General features: G+C 43.5%; 2 protein-coding genes across 4 annotated transcripts in view; one reads left to right on the top strand and one right to left on the bottom strand.

Annotated features, from left to right (window-relative positions):
• MGLL (monoglyceride lipase) overlaps positions 1 to 2,123 on the bottom strand; it is a 93,704-nt gene extending 91,581 nt beyond the window's left edge. The window contains exon 1 of the mRNA XM_065845195.2: positions 2,021 to 2,123. Within this exon, the coding sequence (XP_065701267.1) occupies positions 2,021 to 2,039 (19 nt within the window). The 5' untranslated portion in view covers positions 2,040 to 2,123. The remainder of the gene's footprint in view (positions 1 to 2,020) is intronic.
• Positions 1 to 20,055, top strand: part of KBTBD12 (kelch repeat and BTB domain containing 12) — a 54,486-nt gene extending 34,431 nt beyond the window's left edge. For 2 of the 3 annotated variants that reach the window (XM_071812926.1, XM_065845194.2), the window contains 3 exons: positions 2,252 to 2,449; positions 14,199 to 18,603; positions 19,738 to 20,055. In XM_071812926.1, coding sequence (XP_071669027.1) covers positions 2,252 to 2,449; positions 14,199 to 14,368 — 368 coding nt within the window. In that variant the 3' untranslated portion in view covers positions 14,369 to 18,603; positions 19,738 to 20,055. The remainder of the gene's footprint in view (positions 1 to 2,251; positions 2,450 to 14,198; positions 18,604 to 19,737) is intronic. The other variant, XM_071812925.1, reaches the window with a different exon arrangement.
• The last annotated feature ends 4,867 nt before the right edge of the window (positions 20,056 to 24,922 follow it).

Below are 24,922 nucleotides of genomic sequence, written 5' to 3'. Positions count from 1 at the left end.
GCTCTTTCATTCTTCATATGAAGACTTTTCCTATGGACGAGTGCGTATTTTTCAGCAGAGAACAGTTACACCTGGGGTAATTAAAAGAAGCTGTCTTTTGCACAGATCAAATTAATCTGTGGGGAGCTTTAATATTACTGGTCCCCAGTTAAAACTGTCTTGAGTATCTATTTCTACATTACACTGCACTCCGTAGACTGTACCTGCCCTGGTAGCAAATTGTCTTGCATGCTGTCCTCTGTGAGTCTAAAGGAGGGTGCTATAGAATCAGGAAGACTACGTGATAAGCAAGCAATTAAATAGCCTTACCAGATAAAAAAAAATGATTAGCCCTTAAAACCTTTCTTGATAATTTTAGGGGAATAGTGTCCTGTCCTTACTGTAGCACCTCTCTTATAAGCCATTGAGGAGTAGTGGAGAATACTGCATAGAAGAGGGTGATGCTCCTGGCATGAAGAACAACACAATAAGTAAATATTTGAATTCTGAAACTTGTTCTTGTTTCCAAATAGTCCTAAGGAATAGCTCAGTGAGACTCCATCGTGAGAAAGGCTCAGCATGACGATGCATACACTTCTCTTTTTGGCATGGAATGATTAGCAAAAATCCATGAGCACAATAGCTCCCTGGCCCAGCTCTCTCAGGTGAATCAAACCTCGGAGGAGCCCATCAGAGCAAATGCTGGGTACCAGGGGTGTTAAGCTAGGACTGAAAGCATTTGGATGCTGGCCTTGTTTAAAGCACACACTGAGGGGATCCCAACGCAAACTGCTAGGATCTTGTTGGTAGATACTAGGGCAAGTAAAGATTTGCTGTGCATGGAAAAAGAGCTCAAAACCAAACCCAGTGAAGGCTTTCAAATTCAAATATTGAACTGAATCAAATGCTGCAAAATTCAGCTGGAGGAAAACTTCCTGCTGATGATAATGGATGCTGAATTTGGTTCTAATTTTGCTGCTCTGATACAGGCACAACTGATCATGTCTCTGCCTGACTCCAAAACGCAGATCAGGAATAAACTGGTAGCAAATTCGAAGCATTACAGTCCCCATTTACATGTGGCTGCCTCTTGCAAATACCTTTGGAGAATGCACAAAAGGTTGACAAAAATAACAGTCCATATGGAGTGCTAGATGAAAAACCATGTGCAAGTGAAACTTTGAGTGCTAGGGGCTCATTTCTCTCATAGACCAGTTTAACAGCTCTAGGGGCAATATACTTAAAAAGCAACTCCAGCAACCTGGGGCAGGTTCTACTTGCAGTCCTTTCCCTTGGCATATACAAGGGCGTAATTACACGCCATACGATGCATTTTGGATTTGCACAATCCAGCATTCCTACACGCGTATCTGGAAAGTTGGCCTTCATGTGGAAATTGCTTGCATATTGCAGTTATTTTAAATTTAAAAGTGGTCACATACACACAGAGGCACAAAAGAGCTGCTGCAGCTCGCCAGCAGTGCTCATTACAGGGTATTGTGTCCACTGGCACAGATGGAAAACCTGCCAGGGTACGTCAGCATATTAATTCTGGAGAGCCAGAGGCTGTGAATTCAAAATCTGGCTTTGATTACTGGAAAGGGTTTGGAAAGGCGGTGTTTACACTGCGGTTTCAGTGTGCACTGAGATCTCAGGTGTGTCTGCAGCCTCTTGCAGTAGGTCCCAGCAAACGAAACCTGAGATCTGTTTCAACCCTGCAAATGTGCTTCAGGCACCCTAATTAACCCTTCAACAGCAGAGCTTGTCACAAATCAGTCAGCTGGGACTCCTGCCTATTGGGTGGGTTTGTTTCTGGAAGCCGATTTCCCTTAAGAAATTGATATAATATTTTTTCTTTCATTGAAGACCAGTAACCAAAAAATCCAAGTGATTGTTGGTTAACATATGTGAGGGTCAAATACACGAACAGCAATCGGAAAATACGTTTGAACCGTTACAACTTAATGCTAAAGCGATGTGTCCAGCACACACAACAATTCTGACCGTTTCTACTGTATGGGCAGAAAACAAGGGAAAATACCTTTGCATCTTGAAGACATGCTGCTTTTCCTCCCTTTGATGCAAGGCTTCAGAAAGGATCTTGCCTTGATGTGCAGGAGCCTCTGCTTTGAGTTTACAATCAACACATTCCTGGAGCTGCAAAAGGGAAAAGGAGGGACATGAGGACACGTAAACAAAAGATTATGCAGCCAGCAATGTGTTTTTGAGCAGAACCCAGGACTGCTCCATCTGACCTACATATCATTTGCAGGAGGAATCGGATGCCTCGGCCGCGACAGGGGACAGACACGGAAATGTCTCGATGCGGTGGAGATCTACAACCCCGATGGAGACTTCTGGAGGGATGGACCTCTGATGCCTTCTCCCCTCCTCTCCTTACGGACAAACTCCACCAGCGCAGGCTCTGTGGAAGGGAAGCTGTACCTCTGCGGGGGATTTCGCGGAGCAGGTACTGAAGTGAGCATGATGTTCTCTGCACGCTTGAAACCCGTTCCACTGTACACAGACCTGACCCGATGACCGAGCAGCCCTCTCAGGTGGCACTGGCATGCCCTGGAGCCATAGAGCTGTGCAGCCCTTTGGACTGCCAGCTCCTAATGTCAATATGAATTGTGCTCTGTTTGCCCTTTGCTTTTTTTTTTTTCTCTTAACAAAACACGAAAAAATTAAGGATGTTTCCAATCTGCGCTAAAACTGTCCAAATCCACAACCTTGGTAGAATCCTTCTGGATTTGTATCCAGATCCACTGAGATGAGAAGCTTAGTGTGTCATGCCCAAGTTCTTTAATGTCCATAACTGTTGAAGATTAAGGCTCTATCCATCTGCCCTTAGCCAAGCTATCTGGCTCTGCCTATTTACTTACGTGCTTTTCATAATCAGTGTTGAAAAAGCTTGTGGATTTAGTAAGTACTCTGGGTAGGGAACTGAGATGCAAACAGACTAAAATTCCAGGTCTGGTGATTTCAGGCAATCCCAACCTCATTACCACCTTTCGTCTTTTAAGTCTTCTTCCTTCCAGCTACGCTTGGCTCTATCTAAAGCTCCGGTACCACTAACCTTTTTACAAAGTGTCTCTCAAAACACGCACACTTAAATTCTCCTGCTACCTAGCAGCTGCTACCCCAATTTCCTTTCTAGAAGAAAGTACAATACTACATGTGCACTGCTACTAAATGCCATATCAGGTTTGCTGTTGCCCAGGATTGGGCACGTGGTGTCACTCGATGACGTGTCCTTCACATTACGCTGACTCCAGTTGCATCAACTCGTATAATAAACTCTAAAGTTAAAGCTCCTGTTATTTTAGAAGGATGATTTTCACCAGCTAGTTCACAACTCACCTCCCTCTCCCTTCATTTGCTGCTGTTTGAAGAAGCTGCTTCCCGAACACGGTTGCGTGGCAGCTCTCTAACAGGCGTGTTCTCGTGTCATCTCCGATGGAAGTTCTGTGACCTCAGAGCAATTATGGTTATGATACATCACTGTGTTTCCATAGCAAACACCGTGCCATCCTATTTGTCTTTTCTTCCCAGGAAAAAGTCTAAAGTTAGTGGCTACAAATCTCAAAAGGCCGATCGTTTGCACTGGCAAATGAAGCAATTTCATTCAAGATGACTAACAGATTAGTATGAGATTTTCTGGATAAGGTTTCTTCAGAGCCATAAAAACACGGTGTGTACAACACCACCACATTTTATCACTGAGCCATGTACAAAGAGTGGTGGTATCGGCAGAGGTGGGAAGTCCCCTGTGGATTTCTAGATGACCATCTTTTGTGTGTTTGTATAACGCCAGCTCAATGGGGTCCTGACTGTACCGTTGCAATGTATATAATTATATGTAGAACTCCCTTGCACTAAAAAGCGTTATTTAGATTGGAAAACAAGAAGTCAGAGTTAGAAAATGCCGGTTTTGCAGTTACCTGTGCAACCTGGATTCTGACCCCCCAGATGTGCATTTTGTATACCAGTGAAGAAATAGTATATGATTGTGTTGTTAGATGTTGTTACGGTGTTTATTAACAAGGGAGCCAAAATAAGATTCTCACCGTCAACTGAAAATCAGGTGTATCCAAGTGTTTGAGGAGTTGAAAAGAAACTGTCCTTTAAAGATGGGCTTCTTAACATGACTTTCGGATCTTGCTTCAAAACAAATACAACTTCTAGGTACCATCATCAAGAAACAGATGGATGGAAGCCATATGCTGAACCTGAAGGGGTTACCTACATGGCCTCTCTCCCTGGCTTTGTATTCTCTGCATGCTGGAAAGACCTCTTCATAGAATCATAGAAAAGTTTGGGTTGAAGGGACCTCCAAATCTCATCCAGTGCCACCCCTGCCCTGAGCAGGGGCATCTTCACCAGCTCAGGTTGCTCAGAGCCCCGTCCAGCCTGGCCTGGGATGTCTCCAGGGATGGTTCATCCACCACCTCTCTGGCCAACCTGGGCCAGGCTCTCACCACCCTCAGGGCCAACAATTTCTTCCTCGTGTCCAACCTGAATCTGCCTCCTTTAGTTTAAAACCATCACCCCTTATTGCAACAGGCCCTGCTAAAAAGTCTGTCCCCATCTTCCTCATCGGCCCCTTTTAAGCACAGAAATGTCAATAAGGTCTCTCTTGCCTGATCACTCTTTGGAGGTGACGGATGGAGTGAGAAAGGGTCATTATTTTCATATGGGAACCACAGGGGCTGGCTTGACTCTACTCTTTCATGATTACAGCTGCTCAGCAGCTACGAGATATTCGCAGAACAACATGTGCCACTGCTGCTTTGGTACCAGATAGGGTTATTTTAGAATGTGCTTGTTTGGTTTTAGTCTTTTGGGTTTCTTGGCATGTCACTTCAGTTTTTGTGAGGGATGCAACCAAGAGAGGATATTCCAGTTTTTCAAAACATTGTAATTTGATGTCAACCAAGAGGAGTTTTTGGAACAAGCTGGAGGCACAGCTGTAGTCTTTGGGTTTCCTGCCTGCTGAATGCTACATGGATGCCTGTGAGCATTGAAGAATGAGTGCTTCTCAAAAAAAAAGAAGAATACAAGCCAAAAGCAGTGCTGCAATGGAAAGTCTCAGCCAATGTATACAAGGGGCTGCAACCAACTCCCTATATACTATAGATCTGCCCCCAATTCCCCAGCCTCAACTTGCCTTTGCATTTGCTTAAATTCACTCTTGATCCAGCAGTGTGGAAGTTGACCTACTACGGACATTGTTGCATCTTAATTTTACTCGTATGTGCCATGCTCTGTATGCCTTCCTGCACGAGTATTGACTTAAATGGATAATTAGAGACCAGAGATGCTGTACACAAACACAAAGCAAAAAGCAGCTGTCAGCCCCTCAGAGGCCCTTAAATTTGCATTAAAAGATGAGCACTGCTCAGCTACCCTCTCTTCTGAATCCCAAGTGCCACTTGAAGGGTTGTGATGGCAGGATTCCCATCCCATATGTGTTGCATCTCACAAATCTTGGTCTGCTTGAAGGTGGACAAGTGGTGCAGCCCAAAGAGCATCCCCAGGAGCAGAGGAAGAGGAATTGCAGCCACTCAGAGTCTCCAGGGATAGCCAGCTTGGCCGGCTGAGAGCAGCAATGTCGAGCAGGGTCTCTCTAAAGGATGAGTGGACTCCCAAGTCTAAGCCCCGTCAAGAGAAAACTTCCTCTGAATGGCAAGGAATGCTGCTCAATGTTGAGCTGTGTTGGTGAACACCTTGTTAGACTTGCCCTGCTGAGGCTTCCTCAAGTTAGGAGCTTGTTCAGAGCTTGACCATGGAAAAGGAGTTAGGGGATTAGTTCAGCTGAAGTTCAGACACTTACCTGGACCTTAGTGACCCATGTTCCCTGCAGCATATAGAGAAGCACAGACACATCCAGAGGGAGATCTGGGTCCTTGGTGCTTTACGTCTGCTCTGAAAGACCAGAAGGCAATTCAGAACCCTCTTGTCTCTTGATGCTCTGTGTTTCAGTCAGGATATGAGGGATTCTAACCTGGTTTACCTAAGGTGAATAAATCAGGAGCTTGGTGTCTATGGTACAAGCCACTCTGAGACTTCCGTTGGATCACTAGCTGACAAATGTTCTGTGTTATTACAATCATAAGTACCCCAAAAAATCGCTTCTGTTTGTTTTGAATTTTTCCTCCTTAGCCAGACTTGCAAAATTTCATCTGTCAGCCAGTAGTTTATACGAATTAGCTCATTTCTCCTAAAACTATTATGGCAAATAGGAACCATTAATCTGCTTGTTTCTGCCACTCAGCCCCAGCTCCTGTAGCCTGGTGTTGTGAATGTTGACAGTCACTTGTCAGCAATCTTATAGCATTCATCAGGCTATTCAGAAGTGTTTAAAATGGTCGCATTTGACCATTAGTTCCTAGTTCTGCACAGAGTGAAAACATTAACCATAGTATGAATACTCTGAACGACTTAATGTGCGGTAGCCAGCCAGCTTTCTACTAATTGCTAAAATATGTTGCCACATTTACTGCTGTAACTATGGATTTGAAGCCGGCCTTTGTGGCCTGACTGTGCAGTGTTCTTGTTGACATGTTTTATTTCCTTCACCTTCACGTACAACTCGAACTCGCCACCCGCACGGGCTGACAGCTCTTCATGTGCCTCCCGAAGGGGGTGGTGAGGAGTTCATCAAGTACGCAGCATCACACGCTCATAAAATACCTGCCAGATCGAGTTCCCTTTCTTTTTCGCCGCTTCTGAGTATTATCATTATTTTTTTCTGATGAAAATAATGAAGGCAAGGGTGCTTGCCTGTTTGCGGGGACGGTGTCATCTGCTGTCACTGTCACCCTGCGGAGGCACGTGTTTGTTGACTTTGCATTGTTGCTGCACAAATGCAGATCTCGGAGCCTGTTTCTGGGGGTTGGGAGGTTGTAGCGTTAGTTTCAGATTATAGATGTTGGTCCAACTGCCTGTCTCACAGATTTGGGTCACTAAATTAAAATCTGGAGTTGAGTTTTTGGTTTTTAACTTGATGATTTTAATTAGAATGCTGTCTTTACCGTACACCCATGTGACATCGGCTGATGTGCGAAGTAAAGGGACAACCACCTCAATGCAAACAATAAAATCTGTAACAGGTCTGCTGTCAGCAGCACATATAACTTAAAAGGTCTCATGCCTTCATCAACTGATGGCACTTGATGTGAACTGGCAGTTTTGCCATCTCCCTCTAACGCAGTTTATAGCAGAGAGAGCAAAGGTACTGCTTCCCTACCATATATATTGAAAGATTCCATGATGTATTTATTGTCAGGTGCAGGAACAGAGCTGCTCAACCCAGTTGTGTTATTTACTTTGTTGAAGGTAACTTTGCACTTCAGTGGCGGTACAGTCAGGGGAAGGGGAAAGGGAAGAAATATCTATGAACTTGGAATGTAAGAATCTCAATTTTGTGTTTGCAACCATTAGGCAAGATAGTGACACTGAGTCATACTTGCTGTGTAAGTCTGGTACTACAAAAAAAAGATGTATACTTACCCTGATTCATTTTCTGGCCTCTTCTTCCTCATTTACATAAACTGCAATCCATACCTTGGGTTAGAAGCGGTGCTGCTTGCAGCAGTGCAGAACCATGTGGTAATGACTGTATTCCAGCTGAGCTAATGAGCTTGTATCTCCACACCATCCTCTCCTGACAGTGGACTAGCTTAATAGTTATTTATTTTGACTAATCTCCCATAAAGGCTGTTCCCCTAGTCTCCTCCATTATGTGATTTAGATGGAGAATCATTCTGGTGCTTGGTTTTTATTATAGTGGTTATGGAACATTACTGGAATCAAATTAAATTTAGACATGTTAAGCAGTCTGGCACAGTAAATAGTGCACTTGTGAAGTTTGGGGGTTGAGGGATTGGAACAAAACCTGCTTCTCCAGCACCTTCCCCTGTTCCCAGCTAAATAAAGCAGAGGGGCAAACCCCAGGCTGCCTATCTGCAGCACTGTTTGTTTCCCTCTGCTAGAATGTGCTGGGCAGCGATGAATAATTAAAGTTCTCCTGCCCACAGTTGCTACCATTCGAATAAATATTCCCACCCATGGAAGGGATTTAGGTCCTGCGTTTTGCACAGCACAGAGATCTGCCGGCGGCCGATTTCTGCTCTAAATCTGCTCTGCAGCTGAGTGCACCCCAAAAAATCCTGCTTAGCCTTTTGCCTCATTGTCCCCCAGCACCGGTGGGAGCTGCCAGGCTGCTGTTGGGAACCGGCAAGCAGCAGAGACCTCCCCGGCTTGCGAGCTGCCCATTTACCCCCTGATCCTCAGCCAGAAACTCCCTGCCGTCAATAATGCCAATGCAGGTCAGGGGAATTGCTGCGGAGCAGCACCTATGTGTTTCAGGTCTGAATTTGACCCACTAGCTGGCAGCACAGTATTAGTAACTCAGTCATGCTTCTTGCTAAGGCTCGTTTATAGTTTCTAAAGGGTTAATGAATGATTAATAGATATTTTTTAATGCATTTTAATTAATTGCTGAAGAGGTCAATAGGCTGTTTAGAAACATGGCTTGTAGCCATGTATGACATCTTCTATTGTGTTCATAACTGCCAGTCATGCATGCAGTCTAAACATGTTTTATATCCTCTATTAATAATGCATTAACCCATTGTAAGACATTTAGAAACAGTATCTCAGGATGGTCTGAGACCAGTAATTCTTATTCTGATCTTGCAGTATTTACTCATATGAATGGTGCATTGACCTCGGGAGCACTGATCCTGCTGTGGCCGCAATCTGCGATCCCCGCAGCGCAAGCAGGACTCGCGTTTGTAAGATTATGTCTGAAAGAGGCCTTGCCTATGAACAACAGGCAAAATCCGGGAAGATTTTAAAAGCTCAAGTAGCTGGATCAATCCCAAGAAAATCAGTTGAAGTAACTGAATTAGAAGTTCCTTCCTGTAGACCATCCCATTCCTTATACATACATTTAACTTTAATTCATATTGATGTGTGAGTGAATGGGTGGATCGTAAAACCACAGTCCTGAAGAATCGCACAGCAGAGCAAAAGGACAGAGGTCCTGTCTATGAGAGCGAATCTCTTACCTTACTCCACGCAGGTGCTCCGAAAACAGCTGCCACAGTTGTATATTCAAGTCCCAACCTGCCTCCCAGCTTTCCCTGTGTCTGGTGGGATATGCTGCCCTGACACTTAACATCCCGACGGCTGCCAGCGTGTTAAACAGCCCAGCCAAGGTCCGTCTCCTGTGTATTCTCTGCCTGATTCTGCCCACGGGCACAGATGATGGATGTGCTTGACCCCACAAGGCGTGTTCGCCATGCGATGCTCGCCGGGCTGGTGGAGTTCAGGGGGCAGCTCACATACGCAAATGGGATTGGAGGCCATAGTCTTGATGAACTTATTCTTTTTCCTCCTGCAAATGAGGAGCCGGGACATCTGGTGGTAATGATCTAAATGCACTTTCATCCCATCGCAACACAAGCACAAATTCCCAAGTCGCCTAACTCCACATCATATGATTATGAAAGCAGCTATTAGCGGCGAGGAAGATAAGCAGCAGAGGCCAGTCCCATATGTTTAAAATGAGTTTGTGGTCTCTGGCACAGTTAATGGCAGCAAAACCAGGTAGAAACCAGCAGTGGAGGCTGAACAGCTTCAAGCCACTCTGGGGTGGCTGGTAGGTGACAAGAACTGAGGAAGCTGGTGAAAGAAACACCTGAGTAAACATTTTGGGGAGCACTGCGGAACTGGCAAGCACCTTGTGGTGTTCAAGTGCTTTGTTCCATGGGATGAGCAGGCGGTTCACAGTTAACCCCTATGGGTTTGGTGTCTTTTTTTGATTAATGGTGGAAGAAGACAGGGGACATCAGGAAACTACATGCTGGAAATGAAAAGGTGCTGTGACAGCCTGAGAACCGACACTGGCAGGAGCTCAGGAAAGTCACCTGTGTGGGGATGTCCCAGGGACACAAGGACTGTCCCCCACCGCACAATGTGGTCCTGTGCTGAGATCCCTGCTCTGGATAAACTCATGAACAGCCGAGCTTGTCCCCAATTCCTTTGGGTATCTCTGCCCTGCACTGATGCCTTCAGAGATGTCACCACTTGTGACACAGCACGTGCCCACAGCATCTCTGTCACTCTTGTTCCTTCATTCATAAGATGGAGGCAAATATATCAGCTAACGTTAATGGTCTCCCATAAGAACTAATGAATATTGATGACATTTCAGCAAACCTGCCATAGATTTAACTCCAATGAGCTACAGGCTACAGTAGAGTGGATTTCTTTGTATTGGCTTACCAACACAACAGCTGTATGGTTAATAGTCCTGGATAATCTATAGATTTATGGTTTTTCACCTGTTAAGCATGTTGCTTAATTCTTCTAAATCTGCCTCCTTTTAACCCTCCCAACCCAAACCCCAATAATTGTATCTCAACATTCAGTTCCAAACAGGAAAGAGACAGCAAGGTCCAACAAGACCAAAACTGGTAATAAATATTAGATTCACACAGAAAGTTGTTCCTTCCCCCAGTGCCCGAATCACAAATGGAATGCAGTTTAAAAAACAGGGAAGAAAAAGCAAATCAAATATTTATGTTGCCTGTGGTCATACTGGGGGTCTTTCCAAGAATGGTTCATCTTGATTTATGGTCAGTCCTCATTCAAATGACATGAGAAAACTTACAACGTCAAAAGAAGTCTGGCTATATCTGGGGAGTGAATAATATTTGAAAACAAACCTTTTACAGGGAAAATATGATTGTGTATATGGAGTGCAAGCAATCACTGAAAAATCATGGTTTTTGTTGGTTTTTTTCCATGCACTCGAAGAAAAATTCCATATGAAAAATCATGGGAAAGCGTTTTGTATACAGACCAGAATATAAAAGAGAATGTAAAGATTAGACTCATTTTGCTTTCAGACTCCTAGAGCTGCATATATGAAATATAATTGTAGCATTTATAAGTTCAACATTTTCAGGTATGACTCATGTTCTTTTCCTGGCAAAAGGTGGGGTTTGTAGGTTCAGTTTGAGCCTGCAGCCTGCACTTGTACATCAAAAAGGTAGAACTGTACCAAAGAGCTCTGGCTTGCTTTTAAAATACCACAATTTCCAGTGGGGATCAGTTTATGCTGGAATTAATGTTCCCAGTGCTGGTTTAGTGTTTTCCTGTCCTGAATAAGAATAAACCACACTGCTATAAACACCATTTTACTGCTTGGAAAAGATCTGCATTCAGGTTAGATTTGTACTGCCTGGGTGATTCTAATAGAAAGCATTTTTAACTCCTATGCAGAAAAACATAGGGTAAAGAAATTGTCTTAAAACTTCTCATAGTTAAACAAGAAAGTGCAGGAAAATACTGTCTCATTTTGTAGAAAAAGATATGAAAGCATTTGGAAAGGAGTGAAATCCTCTCATTAGGTAAGGTGGTTGTCTGGGAAGTGATGTGGAATAATGCTATATATGACGGAGTTCTGTGGGGTGGCTTTTGCTGTGTCATACAGCCCATTTCTTTTTGTAGAGGTCACGTTATTCTCATGTCAGCAAAATTGGCTGTGAAGATGTTGCCTTAATAAAAAAAAAATAGCAATTAAATAAGATGAACCAATGAGGCAGAATCTGGAATTATTTGCACCTTCAGGCTTAAAACTGTTTATTGGGATTAAAGCCCAAATCCAACGTTACTGCCTGGAATCAAAGGTGCTGGTCTCTTTGAAAACATTGCTTTTTCTATTGTTCTAAGCAAGAAAAAACAGGCTTAAGAATTGTAAAAATTGAGGTGTTTTAAATCATTTATCTTTAAAAGAGAAAGGGGGGATGTCATTGTTTTTCTGCAGTATTTTGAGCAGTGCTTTTCCTCACATGAACTTTCTTATCCAAAGGGTGCTGCTTCCTTTCATATTGAACAGGATAAGACTAGAGAAACGATTGCTTCCCTTATTCCAACAACATGCTCTTTTGATCTCCCAAGGGTTAAGAGTTAAGTAACACTCCATGTGCTGGGAAGGAGAATTTGTAGAGTGGAACAAACCCAGCGACAACATCCCGAAGAAAAGGGAAACAAGGGACACTAAAGGTTGTGAGTCACCAAGGTCAGGAAAAAACACAGCGAGTCTCATAAGGAAGGGTTGAATCTGCCTTTGATGCTTTAATTATGTTGTTTATCTTTCTGGAAGTGTTGCAATCACCCACAGAACATCTCAGTTCCAGTGGTTGGGTTTTTCCTCTGATTGTCTCATTTTTGTCATCATCCATGCCAAAGAAAAATTTACTGTATAAGGGACATGATATGATGATAAATACAGGGACTGGAGCCTCCCATGTCAGAGCTCAGGTCTGTTTGTGTCTCGGTATTTACCTCTTAGAAAAAACACGTTCACTTGTGCAGGGTCACATAGAAATGAGCTCTTTGTTGGTACTTGCTATTTGCAGTTTGTTAGTCGTGGCTTCTTGTTTCACATGTAAGTGGGTTTTTTAGCAGTTTTCTGTCTTCCCTCTTGGGTGGGTGCTGCTTTCCTCCATGTTAATATTCTTTAATAATCCGGGTTTAATAAGCAAACCATCATGACTGTTGCTTCATCTTCTGTGAACTGCAGAAAGGAGTGGAATAAGGATTATGCAGAAGAGGCTAAATCCTGAAATCTTACCCAAGTTTTACTCAAGCAAGCTCCCAGAGATCTATGAAAGTCCCAGAGGCCTGGATTTGGACCAACAAAAATTATACCGTAGTTAATCACGACATAACTGAGGAGCAAATCCTGAAGCTATTTGCAGAGGAGCCCTTGGGATTTTAAATCCCAGGATACTCCGTCACCATAACATCAATACCAATTTTGCACAGAACTTAAACCACAGCAGCCGTATCTTGGGGGTACTAAACCCCCAGGGTTCCTGTCCTCTGGAGGGATACGTGGTCTGTGTTTCCAACATGGGAAACAATAAATGCTTCTGGATGTTCTTCTGTATTCCACTCTTTCCCCCATCTTCAGTCCTCGGCTGTTGGTTCCACAGAAGGGCACTGTCCAAACGAGATGCAGTCGGTAGATGTGAAGGATAAGGTTGGTCATTGTTGTTTTGGGGTTTTATGGTTGGTTTATTTGTTAATTTTTATTTAATTCTATTTTATGAGAAACCTTATAGAAGGGATAGCTGAATGGCAACCTCAGTCTGGACCCCGTCAATTTTAACCTGTCATCAGTCTTTTAAGACTTGATAAAACAGCACTGAGTATTCAATGTTTCTTGCTCGGATGGTTCTTATCCTGGTCCCTGTGAAGTGTCTGTGCTTGAAAATCTCTGAGACTTGGCTTCCGATAGATCTATCCAGAAATTCATGAGAAGGAAGCTGAGAGCAAAGCACGTGCACATCCTCAGCTCAAAGTAAGCTGAGTTTAGACTAAGGTTACTCGCTGTGAGAAAGCAACTTTGAGCTGGAACGGAAAAGTGAACACAAATGAAAGACACTTTTCATTTTTAGGAAAGAACCTGGCTTTGAGTAGCAGTTTCTGGAGAGTTCAGGACTTTAGCAAAGAAAGGTTTTGTATTCTTGTAAGAAGTGTAATATAGCACTGTTGGTTGACAACTACAGTTCTCTGCTGCATGGTGATTCTGTCATTATGTAAAAAAGCTTCTTGTCTTGAGATTAGCTGTGATTTGATGACATTTCTCTAACCTCACTGTGCATGACAAATTCCTACATTCCTTCAGAACAGCTAAAGTACATCTAAAACCTTGGAGGTTTCTTTCTGTCTTTGTTTCTCCCCAAATCACAGGGTGTCCAGACTTCACACCCAAGAAAAGCCATCGCCTTGGAGCGATTCCAAGAGCCTGAGAGCTGCATTTTAGTTGGGGCAAAGACAAGACAACATACTTGCATGTAGGCATACTGATTAACAATAGGGAATATTCTATAAAAGATGACCATTTGACCATTGGTTGCACCATGAAACGCCATGTGTAGACTTGTACCGAGATGGAGCACTTAATGCTTTTGTCCCTGCAGCTGCACCTGGAGTCCGGAGCAAGGTCTGAACACACTGCGTAGTCTCCATCTGCAATATCGCATTCACTCTGTGTTGACAACTCACTGTTAGCACCCCAAAAATTACCTTCTCATTGCCGCCTTACGGAAGGGTTGTAATAATAACTGCGCAAACCTCTTTGATGCCGTTTGGCTTGACTCCTGATAGCTGCTGTTGTTGCTCCTGTTTTTCAGCTCGCCATGAAGTTATCACCAAAGAGATCCTGGAGCTGGACACGTGGGAGAACCAGTGGAACGTGGTGGCCATCAACGTCCTCATGCACGACAGCTACGATGTTTGCCTTGTTGCCAGGCTGAACCCGCGGGATCTCATCCCTCCTCCCCCGGATTTAGTGGACCAATAGAAGTTCAATGGCTCTTGGTGCTTCCAGATTCTGCAGAAACTGAAGAAATTGGAGAGGCAGATGCTGCATTGGCTCTGGATGACAGCTGAGTCCCACAGAGAGGGGCTGGCAATACAAGCTTGAGGACAGAATTGCCTTTGAGCTGCGCTCCTCAGCTGATGCTTAATTTGCTAGTACTTGTACTCTGGACTTCTGTGATCGAAAGCAACATTGCCCAGCCTTTGTGTGCGGCTTTTTGTCATCCCTCCAGCTGTGCGAGCTCCAGTGTTGGCTTCAGCTTGGGCTTCTGAGATCCTTTGCTTCACAGGCACAGTGGCAGCCCAGGGCTCGTATCACGGCAGAGCACGACATATGGAGGAAAGCTCCGGCCAGCAAAATCCCTCCTTGGCTGTTCATCCCACCCAGTTCCACTAAGCTACCCAGGAGGTTAAGAAATATATTCAGTGAGCTGATGAAAACCAGCCCAGCTGCAGCAAAGGGCCAGACTATCCTTGGCTGATGCAGGAGCAGAAGGAAAACAGAGAAGAGCCTTTGAAACAAACCACCATTAGCCAAGGTTCATTAGCGAAGCCCATCAGCTGCTGCAAACATTATCTAACCCACAGGACAGTCAAGAGATTCTGCCGTTGCCAACAGAGCTGAGCCTGCAGTAGCAGAAAACGAGTCTTTTGGCAACAAGTCACAAGCCAATCTCCCAGCAGGGTTAGGAGGCAGCCTGTACCAAAGACAAGAATAATCCTGAATTTTCACGTAGATCTGACCTGTTCCGAGGTCTGGTGTGACCAGAACCTTAAAGCTCGGTTAGAAAACTCCCTTCCTTTGAGAGATGGAGAAGAGGAAGCAAACTAAACTCAGAAGTAATAAATGAGACCAGTGTTATCTGCCCATCAGCTCTTCAGCTACAGGGAAAGGATAGATGTGCTAGAAAATGTTTGTATAACAGTAGCTGTTGTTAATAGAAGTAGCTTTAATGAAGTAGCGTAAGGTAAATTTTCTGCCAACAGAATTGGCCGTAATCATAGGGAAGAGGAATAATTCAAGCGGTGTTCCTTAGAGCAGCGTTAGCCTTTATAGGGCTTGAAGACAGTATGTTAGAGAGAAAATTGTGATCCCATTTGAATTCCCAATAACCATTCGTCAGCTCGCTGGTGCCTGTCTCACCGTCTGTCTGTCTGTCTGTCACTGCCTGGGCAGGACGGACAAGAGAACTGCAAAGCTCTGTCGTGCTCTTGGGCCAAAATCGCAAATATGATAGTATGCTGCAATGCAGAGCAAACGCTAAGGGTGAGCTATGATGTGGTACAGGAATGGTCATTGTCAGCAAGAAGTTGCTTTTGATGGCTACAAGAGCAGCAACAAAACTGGAAGGAAATAATTGGCGAAGAAATGAGGGAATCCATCAGGTCGTTCATCCGTAATTACTTGCAGGATTTGCGCTTCAGAGCGTCTCCATTTTCTTTTTCAAGGCTGCAAAAATGCCAGATTTTGTTTTCTTTTCTTCACAGTGCTTATGGCAGAGAGAAGCGCAGAGAATAACCCAACAGCCCTTCCCCAATTCCGACTTCGCTGATTCATGAGCTATTCTCTAAAATATCCAGTGGGAATATGAAGCTGTCATATAAAAACAATTAGCAGGAAGGCCACTAACGTTTACCGGGTAACTGTAGTTGGGAAAGTAAGGAAAACACATAGAAAAGGAAAACATGTAGATCTATGAGGCTTACAGCTGATCTCTTGCCTCCCTTTATGTTTCCCAAGCAGAACGAGCATCACAACCTAAACCCATACTCTTGAGTTTGTACCATTTCTGTATCATCCAGTCATTACTTTTTTGCTTTCCATTGCTCATACATAGGTCATTGTCTGTCTAGAAGAGCCTTGTGACAATCATGAACCTCAGTGGTACAATTCAGCGACAGCTTCTTAGAGTCTTAACCACTCTGGTCACTAAATGCAGTTGTAGGTGCAAGATCAAGGAGGCAATAAAATTCTGCTTTAATATGGTTTTTTAAAACAATCAGCAGAAAGTTCTTCCAATTAACGATGCACTATTGGAAACTTTTAAAAACTTTGGTTGTTGCTGCAAAGTAAAGGTAACTTTGGTCTAATTTTTCCACAGAGCTCTCAAGGCAGCTGGGGGCAATGCTCTTGAGCATCGGCTTTTTCCTTGGCAAACTCTGAATTCTGCAATTGTATCTACTGATTTTGCTTTTCTCGCCTTTTGTTTGTTTAAAGGAAGAAAGGTTCAAAGGGTTTGTTTGTCTTCGGTCTCAGCTGTGTGACCTCGTCCTGACAATTCCAATCCTCCTGTGCTTTGAAGCCTAAATTAACCTACTGGATTTCACCCTCTGAAAATTCACCCTGCTTGGGATATTTCAAGGGGAGATTTTTGCAGGCTTTCGTTTGTCATATTTGGACATATATGTGGAACACAGCCGAGACTCCTCAGTTAAACCTTTATTCCAGCAGTGAGCTGGCAGTTTCTTTCCCATTTCATGTGTTTTGCTCTTTAGACTGAGACTCAGTGAGCTGGATGAAATATGTACTCTGAGAAGGTCTGTCTTGATAACTGAGTAATTGCATGTGTTTTCTATACTGGCCTTGCAATCAGCTTAACCTGGGGTGGGTAGTTAATAGGATTTTGTTCATGCTCCGTGGGCAAGCGACCTGCCCTTGTGTTCACCACCCATCGCATCTCCTGCAGCCCGTGGCCTCTGACCATGTCCGTATCCCTCAGTTCCTACCTGTGTCTGAATGTCTAGCGCTATATATCGAGCAGGGAATTGTTTTCTGCTGGATTAAATATCTAGAATGGGGGCACTAACTTCGTACTTTTGTGTGGGCCTCGTGTAGTTCATGGTTGGCCTTTGGGGTGACTACGATTTCTAAACTGATACTTGGAATTGAAAGCTTGACTGAGGGAGGAAGGGAGAGGCAGAAAGCACATTTATTGAGGGGTATAGAGGCAAAGTACTTCTGAGAATATATGAATACTGCATGTCTGTATGTCCATGGGTAGTCTCACGTTGCTGGGAGAGTCCTTAAGAGCCTTAATTTCTCCTATTACAAATCCTGATTAAAAAAGTAACCAAATAAATTACAGAATATGTGTTCTCTAAGCTTGTGAGTCTCGCTGAAATAACAGTTTACTTCAGCCCCTTCCCGGCCGAGCGGTCATTAGCTGAGCGTTTAATCAAGGCTGTCTTGACATCATCCATAATTCTAAAATGCAAACAAAGCAGCGCTGGCAAAGTCCCGGCTATTTAAATGAATGGGGGGATTATTAAGCAAAGGCATACACTGCAGCTTCACTTGAGATGCTGAAACACATCACTTGTTGCCAAATATGAAGAAAAATGTTGGAGAGGTAGCTGGGCATGTGGCACACAGGGAATAAAGCGAAAAATGCAAGGCTATAAAAAGCTAATTGAAGCTCTTCAGTTTTATCCCCAGCTGTTGTATTTTGAAATTGTCTGTGTATAACTGATTTAATGTAGATTTCATCTCTGTTTTCATACATGTGGTCATAGGAACTGGCCACATATGTAAACCACCAAGTGTTGGAGTCGCCATCCTTGCACCCACTGCGGTGATGCCTGTGGCTCAGTCCCTGCCCGGCAAACACACACGCACACACATTTTACATGTGTGCAACACCCAGATGTGTGGGGCAGTTTCTGTGTTGTGTTCCAGCTGGATTGTACCACTCAGGAAGCCTTGGTTTGCCAACAGAAAATTGCTGTGGTGCACACAGAGCCGGCCGCTCCTCTACCAGAACTCCCAGATATGATCCGTGTAAGAAGCCGAGGGAGCAGCAAAACCAAGAGATGGGCAACAGCGATGAGAGCTGCTCCCAAAATGTTAAAACATACAGAGGAGGATCATCCCACTCCATCTCTTCCTAGGAAATGTTCAGAGGTAAAGGGATTTGGCCCTGGATCTTCATCTTATATTTTTTTCTCTGCTCTAAATGTGTAATTACATCCTCGATCACCTGAAAAGCAACGAAAACAAATGCTAGAATAATATATTTTTTTAATGTTAAAATATATTCATGAAGATCTATATTGTTTTTCTGCTGATCTGGAAGACAATGATATTCTTCTAATAAGCTATTTACCTAGTGATTGTTATCTCCGCTCCAGTGACGGGCTCTTCCACGGGTTGTTCTCCTAATGGATTATGTAGCTCCTCTGAAAACTCGTTTCATGAATCACAGTGCTTTGAACCACCAGGTCAGAATTTCAGCTTCTCTTTCGCAAATTTCTGTGGCTCTCCCTACAGCTTTTCAAGTGGACTCCAGCTTCAGCTTCAAAGAAAAGCTATTTCACCCCCGGTTGAGCTCAGCTGGAACGAGTACATTTGCAATTTGCTATCATTTGATGCGTAGAGAGTGAAAGCAAAGGAAATGTTGGAAAATGGATAAAATATACATAGAAAGTACACTTTCCTTCTTTTCTTGGTGAATGTCTCCTGTGTTTTGCTGCCCTGCCTGGGTGTGTGATGGAATGATTTACTAATAACCTGTGATTGCAGCCACAGGGCAGTGGAGAGAACCAGCGTGGTTCCCAACAGCCCAGCCTACCTTGCCATAAGAAATTACCTTCAAAAAGGACCCATATTTAAGTGCTCCAGGATGTATACTCTGATGTGTTTTATATACATATGTATAACATTATTCTTAGAAGTTCTTTAGTGACAGCGCTAAGATCCCTTTTTCACACACACCTGGCAACCCGCGCTCTGCATAGCTCACCAAAATACTTTAAAAAGAGCGCTGGTCTTCAAATATATGGAACTATTCCATGCTTCAGGTTAAAAAGAACCTTAAATTTGGTGCTGAACTACAGAACAACTGGGGAAATCTTTTAGTCCTTGTGGGTGCTGTCTACAACTGCCTGAAAGCAGGTTGGAGCATGGAGGGTGTTGGTCTCTTCTCCCAAGTAGCAAGTGATAGGACAAGATGAAATGGCCTCAAGTTGTGCCAGGGGAGGTGTAGGTTGGATATTAGGAATAATTCTTCTCAGAAAGGGCTGTGGGGCATTGGAACAGGCTGCCCAGGGCAGTGCTGGAGTCACCATCCCTGGAGGGGTTTAAAAGGTGTTTAGACGACGTTCTTAGGGACATGGTTTAGCACTAGGGTTAGGTTAGGTTATGGTTTGACTCGATAATCCTGAGCGTCTCTTCCAGCTGAAATGATTCTATGGCATCTCCTACCTTCTCCAGTTTTTGGCTGGCTGTAGGACTCCCCTCAGAGTCCTCTTGAAAGCTTTGTGCAAGTCGTTTCTGTTTCTCTTATCCCCATTTCTGCCTCAGCCCACTTGTCTGACCAGCCCTCAAACTCCTTCTTTTCCCCTTTGCTTCCCCAGAAGATGGGAACAGCCACTCAGGGTGTTCACCAACCTCCAGACTTCTCGAGAGGCCATCGCTCCAGCAACCAACCAGCTTTGAAGGACAGAAGAAAGAGCACACCAGCTCCCTGGATTTGAGGACACTCATCTTTCAGCAGCTTCCAAATTCTGTGGTTCAGTCTCATTGCAAATAAAACCTGCCGTACTTTGCAGTGTCGCTGGTCCTATGGCTGCGACCGGGGTTGGAAGGCAGGTGACCCGTGTTCCACTTACTCTTGATGCTGTCTCGCTGCGGGATATGGTGAGTTTGACATTAAATGCCTTGCATACTCTGCATGCCACAGCTTAATGATTGCAGGCACAAGCCACTGTCATTATCTCCAATTCCGAACACTAGTTGCTACAAATATTGTCTGAAAAACAGAGGGAGGTGTCTTCATTATTGTGTTATATAGCTCATGTCTTAGAGCCAGATTTTCTCCTGCAGATTCAATCAGGCCAGGTTTCACTAAAGAGCATGGTCTCTAATTTGTCTGGGTTTAGTATCGGTATTTTTACTCTGCTTTGTACTTTTCTAGACACTTTGTATAAGAATGCAAGTGACTTCACCAGCTTTTCTACAAAATGCATTATCCAGCCTGGCCTCCCGAGGCCGCTGGCTTTTCATTGTGGAGGTTGAAGTGCAGCCACTAAAACGCCAGTCAGCCGCTCTACTTTATTTTCTCATTCAGCAGCTTCCTAGTAGAGGAAATTTATTCCATCCATACGTACAGAAATGTGAGAGGAAACCTCTTCCCACATACACAAATTCCTGACTCATTCCTTTTAAATGTGGCTGAAGCAACTGCTGAATCCTGACCAAAAAAAGCTGTGATACCCATTCAATGGGCTTTTCCAGGATTTCCAGTATGAGAAGGAGGATCACGGGGAGATGATGTCTTGTAAGTAGAACACAGACTGGAAACTTGAACCTCCGGCATTTGCTTCCAGTTCAGTTAATCTGTTTACTAGTCTTGGGCATCCAGTCTGGGTGCTTAGGTTCACCCTCTTAGAACAGTTATGATAATACATCTCTACTCATCTACTCTACATCTCTACTTGTGGGTCTGCTTTGCTGTGTTTTTAGAAGTGGTTGCTCACGGTTTTCTGTGGTGTTGAGAGGCAGAGATCAAAAAGTGTTGTACGATGGTAGAAGGGTGATGCTATTGCAGTGCTGTCATCTCCCTGGTTTTTGGTAACATGGTTGTCCATGGCATTCAGAAACTGAGTCTTCCTGGGAAAGGAGACACTGGACGTTTGCAGCTAACGAGGGTATCCTGTCCACTTCTTCATAGAAAATCAACAAGACATACGTAATTGGGTAATATGTTGAGAAGAAGAAACCTAAGGCTTATTGCATGTGCCTTCATAGCTAGTCACACTTCTACACAGGCAGAACTGAGGCTGAATTTGAACACTAGTAATTAGAAGAGTGAGTGAACTGTGTTTTTCTCCGAGCAGATTTGATTTAATAAATTGTGCTGCTTAGCCACAGTTGCTGCCAAGCAAAAAAGAGAAGGTGCTTTAGAGAATTGTAGTAGATTTACTGGATAATTGAGACCTGAATTTAGATGATGTACCATAGCCTTGACAGGAAAGCTTCAGCTCTCTGGGGACTCCCATAACGAATCTGTAATCAATTTAACTGGCCACTAAAAGGCACTGTTGCATCCAAGGAATTGCCTACAGAATATGCTTAAGAGGGTTTTAGGATATTGCTGAAGTGTAAACAATGTGGCATCTACTTGAAGAGTGACTGAAATGATACTGAGGATTGTGTTGCCTTCTCCACCAGTGTGGGTGAGTAAATAACCTTAGCTGAACTGCCAAATAATTAATGATACATAATTTATAATACATAAGGCCTGTGATTCCAAAAATCTTTTAGGTTAAGTTGTGCAGGGTAGAGAAGGTTTGTTACCCAGCAGACAGTGATCTGAATAGACGTCCCCAAGGCAGATCTGATGATTAGCAATGAAGATTCAATAGTCCAGGTGTCAGCTGCCCTGGCGGTTCAGCGGGATCTCGAGCTGGCTGGGACAGCCCAGGCTGCAGCCCAAGCTGTGACGTGCTCACCGCTCTCATCAATTATCTGTATCAACTGAAGCTAAGTAAGGTTCTCACTTGCAGTCAGAACTCTTAAATGAGTATGAAAATGACTAAATCTATGGTTTGGCTGCAGAACTTGCTAAAGTCTATTGCAGCCAGATCATTTCGTAAGTCCACATCGCCGTGAAGCTGCAAAATCACCTACGCTGGCCCAGGCCAAAGAGAGGTATAGAGAGAGCAACAAGTGCCCGATTGTCCCAGTGCTGCCGCTTGAAAATCCACTCGCCAAACTGTGCCTTAATGCACCAGCATCCCCTTCGGTGCCAAAGCTCAGCCTACTGCAAAGCCGAGCTTTACAGAGCTCCAAGGGGACAAAGAGTCAAAGACTGTACAAAGATTGATAATTGCAGCAAAGCCTTGTCATGACTCACGCGTTAATAGCTTACAGTTTGATGGCTTCTCGTGCTTTTATACAGAGATGCCAAATAGCACATGAACAAAACCATGGGGTAGGAAGTTCACCCTCTTTCCAGTACTTGTAGCCGATAAAACCTTCCTGAAGGTTTTCGTTAAGTACTTGTCAAAATGGATTAAGAACCCTCAGTGCTGCAGCGTGGAGCAGTCACCTGGTGCACAAAATAACAGTTTTCTTGCCAGGAAATTTGCTGTACTAATGCTGCTGTCCTAAGCAGCTCAATCTTTAATCTGGTTTCTTTGTTCCTTATTTCAGGCGAGCCCCTGTAACAGAAATGTTCAGTGAAGGCTGCTAAGCCACTTGGCATGTCTGTAAAACTCAGGCGTATTAACTATTCTCTTGCTCTTTCCAGTTGGCCAGGATACTGCTCACTTCCATTTAAGGATTTAATGTGCTTGTACTACTATGATATGGCGCAGATCAGCTTGTAGTTAGTGTTTGATTTTCCTAGCTGAGCCAGGTAAATCTTGATAAAGACTTATGCGGTTACTTTTACAAGGAGAGCAAATCTTTACGAGCACAAATTCAAAGTGAAGCTGTAGCTTGCTTGTTTTGGAACCATGTGTGCACTATGTATTTAATCATATTTCTGTTGTTATTGGGTTTACTGGGTACATTTTATAAAGTGCATTAGGACATCCACAGGGATGTGACCCACTCAGAGGATGTGACCCAGCAGGGTTTCTGCCCAATAACTGTAATAGGAGCAGATCAAACCACACCTGTTATCCTGTTAGCATTTGCAAAAGCCTTCTCTGAGATCGAGAGATAAACAGTAATCAAAAGCTGATTAAAAAGAAGTGGTACGTTGTGATTAATTTATATCTAGTTTGGATGCAAACTGCAATATTTAGCAGGAAGGAAAATCATCAGAAAACCACTTTGTGTGCCCAACCTGAATACAAACCTGAAATTATGCAGCTGCTGAAAGTCATTGTTGTTCCAGTGGAAAATATTGATGGATCAGTTCTAGAGAAGGAACCAACTACTGCGAATAATAGTATAGAAAACATAGCATGCTGAACCATCCCCACAGACCATCTGCTTTATTGAAATCATAGTAGGTTTTTGAGGGGCATTCGTTACAAAATCTACACCAAATTCCATGTCAATGAAAGAGCTGAGACAAAACTGGAGTCAAAGAAGAGTGGAAATAGAGCTGCTGGGGTCTGGCTCTGGTCAGCCTGCAGAAGTGCTGGTCACTGGGTTAATGACACGGTGAAACCCTTTTGTAGGCCAGGAAAGAAAATCCATTAGAAAATCCTGCAGAGACATCTAGCTCCGTCACCAAACACCTGCAGCTGCCTGCCATCCAGGGCTATACTGTGGAGACAGGCAAGCATGGTAAAAATGTTAGAATAACCTTTAAAAATGGGAGACTGGAAATACAACACTGCCTTAGCTTGCAAAGTGGTTCTCACGCAAGTGTCCCTAGGAGATGTTTTATAATAAAGTTTGAATGAAATACAATAAAAATCAAATCAAAGCTCATTCACTGTGTACCAAACAGACAAGCTCAAGTTTCAGCTTTGGTTTTAAAGCCGGGAAGAGAATTTACTTGACGGATTGCTGCTGCTGCTCAGAATTCAAACAAAAAGACAATAGCTCAAAAGGTAATTTACAAGCAGTTTGGATTTAAAAGGTGATGTTAAGAGATCAAAAGTGAAAGGCTCGAAGAATTATTCAGCAAGCTGAAAATATCCATAAACATAATCCAGTTCTTTTTTACGATCAAAAGTGTAATTTTACGTGTACAACATTTTCTTTTCAAGTCTGCATACGATAATTAGTGCATGCAAAAATGTTAACGCATTAGATGTTTCATTTGCATGGAAAAGTTATGCAGTCACAAGGAAAGCTCAGCCCCCACTCTGTGTGCACACCAGGACATGCTCAGGTACAAAAGAGGAGCGTCACTGTGTGCCATTGAGTGCATGAGTTTATTCAGATTTAATATCCAAACATTGACTTGAAAAACACGCTTATTTTTTTGACCACTGTCAGAACATTCCAAACGGACCAAAGGGATCCAGAATCACTTAAGATTTGATGGCTGGAAAACCAGCCAGCCTCCTCTTGATGGTACTTTTCCACTCCCTAATAGAAGTGCAATATGTTTTTAGCAGGAAAGGTACTTTTGCTAACGCCTCATCAAATTCTCATTAAATGAATGCTCTGTGCCAAAAGCCATCTCTGCAAAGGTGTAAAGGCTCTCAGAAGGTTCATAGCAAAGATTTCTAGTCCTGGCCAGATTCCATATCTGATTGTTACAATCAAGCTGGCAGTGATTTTTATGTGAATGAGCCCATTATCAGAACTATATGCATCTTGTTACTGGCCTATAGGCACTTTGGGGAACTTGGCATCAATATTTCCAAGACAAGCACTTTTTTCCTTCGTGTTCCCCACACTGTTGCTTGGGGCTTTTTTTTCTCTAAACAATGGTTCCAGGTCAATTGTTTGATGATTAAAAACCAGATCATACAAATGAGAGCTACTTCTTAATCCCTAGAAATATGAACATGTTTGGGTCAGGTAGATCTATTATAGTTTTCTACATAATCCAGTTAGATAAGACACAGTAAAACAACCAGGGCATGAAAAATAACCATTGGGGGAGGTGTTTACATTAAAAAAATA

This window comes from Patagioenas fasciata, chromosome 10 (assembly GCF_037038585.1).
Source record: "Patagioenas fasciata isolate bPatFas1 chromosome 10, bPatFas1.hap1, whole genome shotgun sequence".
Classification (NCBI taxonomy): Eukaryota; Metazoa; Chordata; class Aves; order Columbiformes; family Columbidae; genus Patagioenas; species Patagioenas fasciata.
Note: the sequence above shows the minus strand (reverse complement) of the source record. Positions and strands in the feature narration are given on the sequence as shown.